Here is a 10,682-nt window from a genome sequence, read left to right as displayed (position 1 = left end):
TCAGGTTACCCGCGGGTGCCTGAACAGCTCGAATACAACTAGCTTTCAACAACATTGTCACCTCAAGTTTGAAAGCAACAAGTCCCATAAAATACCTCCATCGTGCAGGGATGGGCCTCATCTGCCAGTGAATTCTCACACCCATGCAATCCAGTGAAGAATCAGGCCACTCCGACGTAAGGTGAGTGTATCAGAAAAGTTACTTAATTTACCAGGTATTTCCCAGGGAAGCTTATGTAAAAGCTACGGAGGAACTAAACTCCTTGTGAAGCTGACAAGCGCATCGCAATGTCTTGGACAGAAGCTTTTCCCAGGATGTGTGAAATAGATGATTCAACCATTTTAAATTCCTTGTAATAGTCACGTGACTGCAACACATGCCCTCTCTTCAAATGACAACAACAGGTACCTTTCACAACCCTAACGAACAACATGTGTACCGGGCATTACTTACAGAGTCACGGCTCAGCCCAAGTGTGCTGTCATGGGGCAACCTTTTGGTTTCACTCATCTGCAGTCATCATGAACTTCAGAACAAGCATGTTTACATGCCCATAGCATGCAGAGCCTCTGCTTCTCTCTCTGGCCATCCCTGTATCTCAGCTTTAATAAAATTCCACCTTAGGAGGACAACGTACACACAGCACACCGCAGGTGCACTTGCCAGAACTTCATGTTTTACTGCAGTGAACAATTCACTGCTCGAGGGGGATACTCCCTGACAGGCAAGTCTGACCACCCCTTAGGGGGACCCCTCCAGAAATCTGCCATCTCTATTAAGAGGGAATAGAACAGGTTTATAAAACTCTGTGCTACAGGACAGATGCCATGTGTATCACTCACACGACTAACTTCAGGCATACAGAATCCCCTCCCATCTTCCTAAGGATGGCTTTTAGTCCACATATTGCTGTGACTCATGTCTCACTTTGGCACATCTGTTAGATCACTGTTAAAAACATATCTTACATAATCTCACAACATAAAATATGGTTTGTAATAACGAAAATGCTGAGAATTCCAATAAAAAGGCAAGTAGATACCAGCAGAAAAGAACAGCCAAGTCAAGCACAGGGATCTTACTACTGAGAAATTCTTATCGGGGATTACTTGTTTCCACTTTCTGGTTAGTATATGTTAGAACACTGTAATATAGACACATTCACATGTGACTGCGTAGGCAATTTTAATACAAATGAAAAATATACAGAAACTTCAAATATAAAAGTGAAATACGTGGAACAAGCATTAGTTGGTTTTTGGTTATATGCCTTCAGTATCTACCTGCTTGGTAAAAAGCCAGAACTCTCCTGGCTAACTTTTCAGTGAAATATAGGCTGGCTTTTGAGCCTAGTTAAAACAATTCATGTAGACAAAAGTGCCATGAAACATGTTGGCATTTTGTAGTCTAACCATTTGAATCATAATTCTGTTTCCAGCCCTGTAATCACAGAAGAGAAAATTCTAATTTCTCTATTGAATTTTTATTTTTTATCAAGTGTAATCAGGAAAATATTATCAATATCACTAGGAGGAGGTTATATCAATTTCTTTCTATAACAAAACCAACATCAATACATTAAAAAAACCACAAAAAAAATCCCCATGCTTAAATTTTAATCTCCTATTTTTGTGGGTCTCTCTTTGCTAACATTAATCTCATGCAGTATACTCCACCAGCCATTTCAGAATCACTGAAATTAGGGATGGAATAGGAATAGTCGTGCATCACATATGTATATTGATGTGAACAATACTGATGTGGACTCATGGAGGCATGTTCACACCATGCCATTTTCACTATTTATTTTAAGTGCCTTGACATTCTAAATAACAAATGAAAAAGTTTTCTCAAGAGAAATACAGTAAATCCCTGTTAGATTCTCCATGGACTGCACTGGAAGTCTAGGTACATCCAAATTAGATGACAAGGTGAGTATCTCTAAAATGACAAGTTCATTCACTGCAGTATCAGATCTTTCTAATCTCCAGGTGCTGTCTTTCAATTCATGCTGTGCTATTTTGTTTGTGCATTGTGAGTAACAGCAAGCACACAAACATTTCAGATTCCCAAGGGGATACCACAGAGCAGCTTCGTCCTGAAAGTATGTGGAAATAAAGCTAGAGTGAAGAAGTAAAACATGATGATTTCTTACCATTTGGTACTTGTTTCTGGCCATGTAACCTCTTAAGAGAGCCTGAAGAGCAATAGTAGCAGCTCGCATGCATTGGTATCTCTTGCGGACCACATACATGCGCTGGAACTTCTGAATAGTGATGGCAGCCCGTGTTCTCCGCAGGAACTTGGCATAGCTAAGCAAGAAAAAGATTACAAATAATATTTGTAATTACTTTTCAGTGCTTGAATACTATTTTTTTTACATCCTATAACTTTACCCTCTTTCTCAAGAGCTACATTCTCTACTTCAGTTTTTTCCTGATGTTGTCAGTGATACGGCATATTACTTGCTAATCCTACCAAATGGCAGTACAACAGAATGACAAATTACCAGAAACCTTGCAAGGTTTTACAGGGAAATGTTTTCACTTCCCCTGAGAACTGTGCTATAGAACTGACAAGATAAACTCAGCTTAATTTCTCACCACCTTTTCTCCAGCTTTAAAGCTATTTCCACTATGCCACCTTCCAGATCTCCTCTCCTAACCTCAACCTGTAAAAAATGTGTGCTCGTTCTTGGCCCTCTCAGCAAGACAATTACAAAGCATCTCGACATAAGCCTCTTTCCAAAGGTTGATTCTTACAGTCTTCACAACCACCTTGTCTTTGAATGATACAACCTGTACTCCTACCCTTTTCCTGGCCCATCCACAGCCATCCCTCAGAAGTCAATCCAAACAAATGACTGACTGATGTATCTCCCCTCACAGCTGTACCCCGGATGACGAATGGCTTCTCCAGCAGGACAGACAGACCCAGCTGGGAGGGCGCATGGAAACTGGGCAATGAGGACTCAGCCAAGAGTCTTGCTTTACCTCACCTGCAACATATCTCCCGGTACTACTTGTACTCTTCTCCTGCTAATGACATACTGTTCTAAGCATCCTACAGCCAGGGTGCTACTGTCCTCTCAGGAAGGTCAAAAACAGGCAGGACAGACACACTCATATTCAATTTCCTTCACTTCCCTGGAAAATCGTTTCCTCTCAGCCAGTACAGAAAGGAGAGAACAAGTGTATCACATTTAAATGTCCTACTTAAAGGGATCTGAATTGAGGCTAGTGTGGGTTTTCCCACGAGCATTGCTTACCATCGTGCTTGGTACCCTCTGACATATCTCTGAATGGTGATGGCAGCCTTCCTCATACGCATGTACTTCTTTCGCATCAGCCAGCCTCGGATCGTCTTTTGGATGCGGATACAGGCAGCTCTCAACTTATCTGCCCTTATTTTTTCCAGATAGGCTACTTGACCAGCCCGGAAAAATATTTTTGTCTTACCAAACTGGTACTTATCCTTGTCCTATTTTCAGAGGTAAAAAGAGGATCAGTTACAGCATTAAATGTTAATGGATTAAAAAAAAGACATGAAGGGCTAAATGAAAGTACAGTTAGTAAAGAGGCAAAATTATCTGCGTAATATTTCAAGTAAACCTAGACTTAAATTACGTAGTGGAGAAGAGTGTTTTCTATGTATGATTCTGTTAACAAATTAATACAATATGGCCACAAGCATGGCCTAAAGGAGTAACGTTCAGATTTTTGCTTAGACAAGAATGCCACAAAGATTATAAATGAGATGTGGAAGCAATAGAGGCAATGGACATGTACAATTTCCTGCTTAAATTATAGATGAGTCCTCTGAATGGTCCATCTACAACCAGATCACACAGTACAAACAAAACAGCTGGGGCTTCAACATGTACGCATCGTTTACTGCATCGGGACTAAGCCAGAACTAAGCATCTTGCTGCTGCTCAAACACATCTGAAATTTCAGGACTAAAACATAAAAGGAATAATACTCTATCTCTGTAGGCTGTAGTACTCCTTGGAGGGAAAAACTGAGAATATACAAAAATTGAAAAAAATTAATTTTGTTGATTGCTTGATGTTAAGTTAAAAGGCACAGCAGTCAAAGAGCTACAGCTTAGGATATATTTAACACTATACGTTAACACTATAAATACAGACACATGCATATGAACCAAAAGATTTTAGTTAAGTCCACCCAGTGACACGGAATTTAAAAAGCCAAGCCCCAACCTGCCTGCACAGTATTTATTTTTTTGTTTCCATAAACATCCTAACATTGCCACTGCACTTCAGCAAGGTCAGCTTTCTTGCTTTTTTATCTTCAGTAAACTTTGTCTCTTCCTCTTTCTAACTGCTACTTCTGAGTAAGTCTCAATTACCACCTTCTACTGAGAACTGGCTAGAACCACCTCTTTGGAGCCTGCCTGCCCTCCACTGTTCATTGGTCCTTAAGAAATCCCAAGAAACACATCAGTTCAGGTGCAATGCCCGTGGTGTGGATGGCATAGCCTGGGAACGTAGGGCTGCAACTGGAGGTAGGAGGCAAAGCAAGAGGCTGCCAAGGTACAAGGACAGCCACAGTGCTAAGCATGGAGACAATGTCATGAGGACGAAACGAGTGAAAAAGATTGACTTCAGCACAGGAGCTGAGAGGACCAGTGTGAAAGACACATTAGAAAACCTCCAGATAACTATACCTTACTTAAGGTGTGGTTAATGCATCTTGCCGTTAAGCACGGTAAGGCTCACCCTCAACCAACCCACGCTTAAAATCACTGTCTGTCTTTCCTGTGATACACTGGGCAATTCTACAGTTCCTGTGCTAATATTGGTGGTTTAGTACTTTGCAGAAGTACTAAAATAGTGTGACTAAGGGAATAAGGGACACTATCTTTACTCCTTCAGATTCCAGATGCTCTCAGCACTAAGTCTAGTACCAGAATCAGCTTCTCCAGGACATTTTTACACGTCTGCTTTCGGTCACTAAGGACATCTCTCTGCTTCATCAGAACACGGTAACGGCTGAAGAACTCTTGGTATGTCCACCTGTTCCAAAAACAGAGATAGTGTCAGTCCCAACAATGAATAATTCTCTTAAAAAGAAGAACTGCTCCTGAAAGCAATCTAAAAAGTGACAAACACACCTGGAGGGGAAGCCAGCTGCACTGATGCGGATGGTCTCCAGGACACCACAAGCTCTCAGCTGCTGCACTGCCCGCTTTTCATCGAATCTACATAGAAATAAAAAGAGCCTGTGGGTGTGGGGCTGGTTTTGCATTACATGAGACCTCTGGCCCTGTGCGCACCCAAGACAGGAGTGGCACAGAGGGGGAGCAGGAGTGGGATGTGATGGGTGGCTAACAAGTCCAGCTAGTGCTTCTGCAACTCAGCAATAATGGAGGACAGCCTGACCAGGGAATCGCCCGAGCCTGTCGGCTGCTGCAAGCTGCTCATCCTGTCCTGCTTCCCACTGGCCTGCCCCATAGCCAGGGGAGTCTTTGTGTACACAGACTTTTGAGAAAAGCTCTAAGCAACATCACATATGAAAAAAAGATATGGAATAAGACACTGGAATCTGCAAAAACAAATTCCAGCAAATGTCAAATGAACTCAAGGAGCGCAAACTGCCAGTCACATTTAAAATGGCTAGCAATGAAAACGCTACTATTTTTTCTCATATATCACCATAAACAGAAAAAAAGCATTAAGAAGTATTTCTCCCTCTATTCATCCCAAAACATCTCCCACTGCAAGTACACGTACACATGCACAGTGAGTCCATAACAGGAGAAAGGAGACACACCACTCCACTCCTGAGGGAGCAAGGTTTAGCAGAACCTTGATCCTCCGAGGCCTTGGGCAATGCCCTCCCATGCGCAGGCTATACGAACCATACAGGAACCAGCTTACGTGAATGGAAACTTGAAGTCGTTAGGCTTAATACAGCGCACGTAGTGTGGAGTTGTAGCGTTCAGGGTTTCCATCAGCAGATGAAGAGAGTTTCGAAACTTTTTGAAAAAGAAAAAGGGAAGAATATCAGGGAATAGCCTCAATAAGCTCAGTCATGTTTGAGATAACCTCAGGAAGTGGACCTAGGGGTATTTGCTTATTTGTAATAATGGTTTTGGTAATAAACACCAGCTTGTTTTTGTTATAGAAATAGATTTTAGTTTCAGATACTGTCTTTGGGTGAATTCTGTTACAGTGAGACTTCTAAATGTTAGACTTTGCAGGGGTAAAGTTCCCATATCAGCATGTGATAAACTACAAAAACATGGGATAGACTGAGTTATTTTCAGCTTCTGAATATCTCATCTACCTTAACCTTTGTCTAATCGATCTCTTGATGACTAAACCTCATGGCATATTACTAAATAGCTATTTAATTTTTAATAAATTTTAAATCAAATTTAAAATCAACAGAGTGGTAAAAAACCGGTACCAATTTCTTCAGCTCCACCGATCCCAGTGTCAGAACTACCGAGGAGAACTTTGAAAGTCCAATATCAAGAGCTTTAGGATCTTTACTTTTAAATAAGTACCAGGCCCACAAACACCTAACATACTGCAGTATATCCTTCTAACCACAGAATACCCTAAGAGATAAAGAAAACTATGAAAACACATCCTAGATGTTTTAAACGTATTGGTATGGATTTCCTTCTTTCTGTTGAACTCAAGATTCTAAGCCAACTTTTATTTCTACACAGAATATGATAAAAATCACTTTTGTATTAGCTTTCTTTAAAATTCATATACTAATATACATGGTTGATTGATAGGAGTAGTATGAGAGTACCCCTAACACTTCAACTCAAGAGTTTCAGTCTGACAACAAAACTCTTAGGCCTCTACCAGCTTCAGGATACTGTCTGTTCGCAAAATCAGAAATGAAGTTCAAATCAAAAGGACAACTGGGCAAGGGTTCTCTTGCATGAATTGTAGAAGATCGGGACTTGCAGCCTGTACCAGGAACACATCCCAAACAGATCTGCAGTCTGTACAGTAACATGAATAGCTGTTCCTAGCTTGACATAGCTTGCTTGGGGAAGGTTATAGAGAAATTGTGAATATCCAAATCAAACATTCTCTGAATTCTCTGATTCTCACTTAGCAGCGTGACTGGCTCATGACACTGCATAGGCACTGTGCTAACATCTTTGTTAGGGGATCAACAACCATCTAAGGCAGTGGACAAAGCCAAGGAGTTTTTGGTGATTTTATCAGAACTCTGAGCACCTGAGAGATGTGGTTAATTCCCCTTCAAGAATTGGCAGGGGACCCTGATACAAAGAACTTATACTCCCCGAGAGCTAATTTATATTCCAGGCTGATCTACAGTAATATAAAGAGAGTTATCCACACAGACCTCCTGGAAGCCCCAGGCAAAAGAAGAATGCCACTACTCACTAGCGAAGTGGTATAGACTGGCAAGTAGGTAAAACCAGAGTATTAAACTGTCAAAAAAGTTCCCCTTGGCTTCTATGTATAGTCCAAGGGACAATCTGTCATATATAAAGCACTGACTGGGGACATAACCATCTTGAGAAAACACCTATTAAATCTGTTGAGTGGAAAGTAACAAAGAAGTGAGTTCTCCAGCCATACTGATCTGCATACTTTTAATTTAATTCTGGCACATATACATGGGTATTTTATGTTCAGCCCATTGATAATTGGAATCAAGTTTTCTGGGGACTGAACTCCCACTTTTGAGTCAGACGATGTGGTACATGATCAAAAAGACTCAGTATAATATTTTCAAAGCTTCTCAGTATCTAGTATGTTAAATCTATTTTGAAAAACCTGAGTTTTGGTTTTGGCACCACAATAAGAACTGAGCTCCCTGAAATTGCGGCCCAAAATGTATTAGAAATTAGGGTATATTTGTTCCAAACTGTAAGTCACAATCAGCTGCACCTGTCTCAAAATCACAAGGGATCCCAAGAAGCACCAGCACCTTGAGACCTATGTACCTAAGGAGGTAGAGATTATTTAATAGAGCTGCATCTTCACACTCACCTGATGTCCCACAGTTTTCTTATGCTCCTTGCTGGCTTGGCCTGGCCTAGCCTTGGCTGGTTTTACAGCTGTTCGAGACAAAGGCACGCGCCCTGAAGGGGTTGCTGACGTGGGACTGAGGACCTTCTCCTCATCCTGGAATAACTCTGGCAGCAGCTTAAACTGGTATAACAGCAGAAAAAAATACCGAGGGTAAGAATCCAGCAAGTGATTGCATCCATTTGTGCTTCAGGTAGTTAGAATCCAGGCTCAGTTTTTGTAAGCACTGGGTTTTTGTCGAACTCCACATGGGGACAAATGCAGAAAAGCATTCAAGCTAGTAGTATAGTGAGTGGGCCATGATTTAATACTAAAATTTTTGTGGGTTTGATCAGTGAGTCTCCTTCTGAAGATAAAATTCTGATTTGAGTTTTTTTTCATAGAGCCAGCAATAGCTTCCATGAGAAACTGTTAGATACTGACAGCAGTTTCATAAGTACCAATCGCAACTATGTATGGCTGCTTTGATCTAAGAAGGGAACAACAGGCTCCTCTCACATTCCAGTGGTGCAGACTCCTTTGTGGTTGAGAATTATCTAGGACACTGAATAACCCAGCAGGCCAACAAAGAATATTCCTGCTTTATCACTCTAAACTGAAATAATCAGCTTGAAAGAGGAATGATCAACCAAAAAAAAACCATTAGCCAAATTTATCTGACTGAAGATCTACTCGCAGGGAGTGGAGGAAACACCTGAAACGGCTTTCCAACTATCACACAGGGCTTCCAGTTCCCTTTCTCTAATGGCTACAAAATACTCCCATAAATAATAGCTGCTTTGAAGTAACTTACAACTAAAAATAACACCACCGGGTCTTTCTACTGACAACTATAGCACTTCAGAAGCATTGTAAGAGTAAGAAAATCTGAACTTCTCTACCTGTCAATGAATAATCTTTTATCTTTTATCTAGCATCTGTGCATTTTCTCCCAAGAGATAGGAGCATTCAATTTTCAGTACTAGAAAGTGCTTGGGCTAAGTACAACCTAAAAAATAAAAAAATTGGTTTTGCCTTATAAAACTTGGTGAGCATGCACGATATCCAATGAAACATGCTGCGCAACAAAATGGTACTTGTGCTCTATGGTTGTGCCAGATGGGCTAGCAGAAGGGATCAAATGTTCCTCAGTAGCATCCAGCACAGCACTTCAGCATAATATAATGACTATGAATGCTACAAAGGTATCCTAAATTCCTGAACTAAAAAAGGAGCTTAGCTTTATCTCACCTGAGTCTGACAGATTAGGAGTACGATCACCTTAGATGACCTCGGTAGCTGGTGGAAGAATGACATTTCCAGAGGGTGATTTAGCCCGTCTCCTTCCACTGACTCAACACAGAGTTCAGGATGATTGGGCCACCACCACCTCATTCAGCTGTCCGCAGTCAGATGGAGTGAGTCAGTATGCACAGGCATCTGAGCTACAGCGCCAAGTCTTTCCATCCCATACAGAAACATACTGGAATGCAATATGCTTTGTCTGAAACTCCTGATGCTCTCACACACCAGAGGTGAGGGTGGGAAGAGGGTCCCCAGTGTCTGGATTGCAGAAGGATGAGCTCTAAGCTATCAGTACGTAAATCTCATTCCCTTTTTCCAGCCCTGGGAAAATCTGCCTGTAAAGATGGGCGTACGCATTTCAAAGGTGCCATTTCCATAGACACTGCCTCAGTTACTGCCCGCAGAAGAAAGGAGCAATGTATGGCCTCCTGCAGCAGAGGTCAACAACAGGAGAGCATTGCTGAGAGGATCCACACTGTGGGGACATTGATGTTCTCGTATGGTTTTGGGGTTTAGTATCTTACCAATTTTCTTTGTTTCACAGAACACCAAAAGTGTTCAAAGAGAGGGAAAACACTGATCAAAGAGCAGATAATTCACATGGTAGAAAACAAGCAAGCAAGCATTTTTTCCCTGTAATTTTTTCAGACGACTTAACAGACATGCTGCTAACAATCTTACAGATTATTTCTTTCAATACAGAGCCACAACAGAAGATTTTAACAACATGCCAGTAGCAAGCATAAAAGCTGAGGACTGTCGTATTTCTTTCATGATACATGCATGGAAACTGAACTAGTTCAAAGAGGTCCTGTGGGTGGATTTATAGAGAAGGCCAAAATAAACAGCTAAACACTACGGTGCCTGCCAAGAGCCGCGTGTGTCATGCACTTCGGAGAGCAAAGAAGCATTCGAGCTGTATGTGAGAGTGGGCATGGGCAGGATGACAGATGATGCATTCAATTTAGAATTACCTTCTGTTCAATGTGCACAGCAAACCCAGAAAACAGCAACAACAAAAACATAAAAATCAGAAATGCAATCCCACTACAATTACTAATGAAGAGTGCCTGCTTTTGAAAATCTATTTTCTTCACAGTTTAATTTTTTTTTTTTTTTAAATACTGGTTTTGGTAAAATTTACCACTGGGGAAAACCATGGTAGTTCTTAGTGTTTAGACTGAATTGACTCAGCCTACTGAGCCTGCCCAAGCTGTTGTCATGCTCTTACGGCAGCTATGTCCCCATCGTCCCTTACTCACAGGACTGCATCCCTCGGGGCGCCCCTGCACCTAGGCCCCGCACAGTGCCCCGCCACGCCGTGGCAGAGCAGCAGCTACAACA

The 10,682-nt window shown here is 41.5% G+C and overlaps 1 protein-coding gene across 1 annotated transcript in view; it reads right to left on the bottom strand.

Annotated features, from left to right (window-relative positions):
* The window catches only part of MYO5A (myosin VA), a 94,278-nt gene that overhangs the window by 30,257 nt on the left and 53,339 nt on the right, over positions 1-10,682 (bottom strand). Inside the window, exons 15-20 of the mRNA XM_035899544.1 lie at positions 8,016-8,177; positions 5,904-6,001; positions 5,138-5,224; positions 4,931-5,039; positions 3,270-3,481; positions 2,157-2,313 (exon numbers count right to left, since the gene is read on the bottom strand). Of these exons, the coding sequence (XP_035755437.1) occupies positions 2,157-2,313; positions 3,270-3,481; positions 4,931-5,039; positions 5,138-5,224; positions 5,904-6,001; positions 8,016-8,177 (825 nt within the window). The remainder of the gene's footprint in view (positions 1-2,156; positions 2,314-3,269; positions 3,482-4,930; positions 5,040-5,137; positions 5,225-5,903; positions 6,002-8,015; positions 8,178-10,682) is intronic.

The sequence above is a fragment of the Egretta garzetta genome, unplaced genomic scaffold (assembly GCF_000687185.1).
Source record: "Egretta garzetta isolate BGI_Z169 unplaced genomic scaffold, ASM68718v1 scaffold287, whole genome shotgun sequence".
NCBI classification, from domain to species: Eukaryota; Metazoa; Chordata; class Aves; order Pelecaniformes; family Ardeidae; genus Egretta; species Egretta garzetta.
This window is presented reverse-complemented; position numbering and strand designations above follow the sequence as displayed.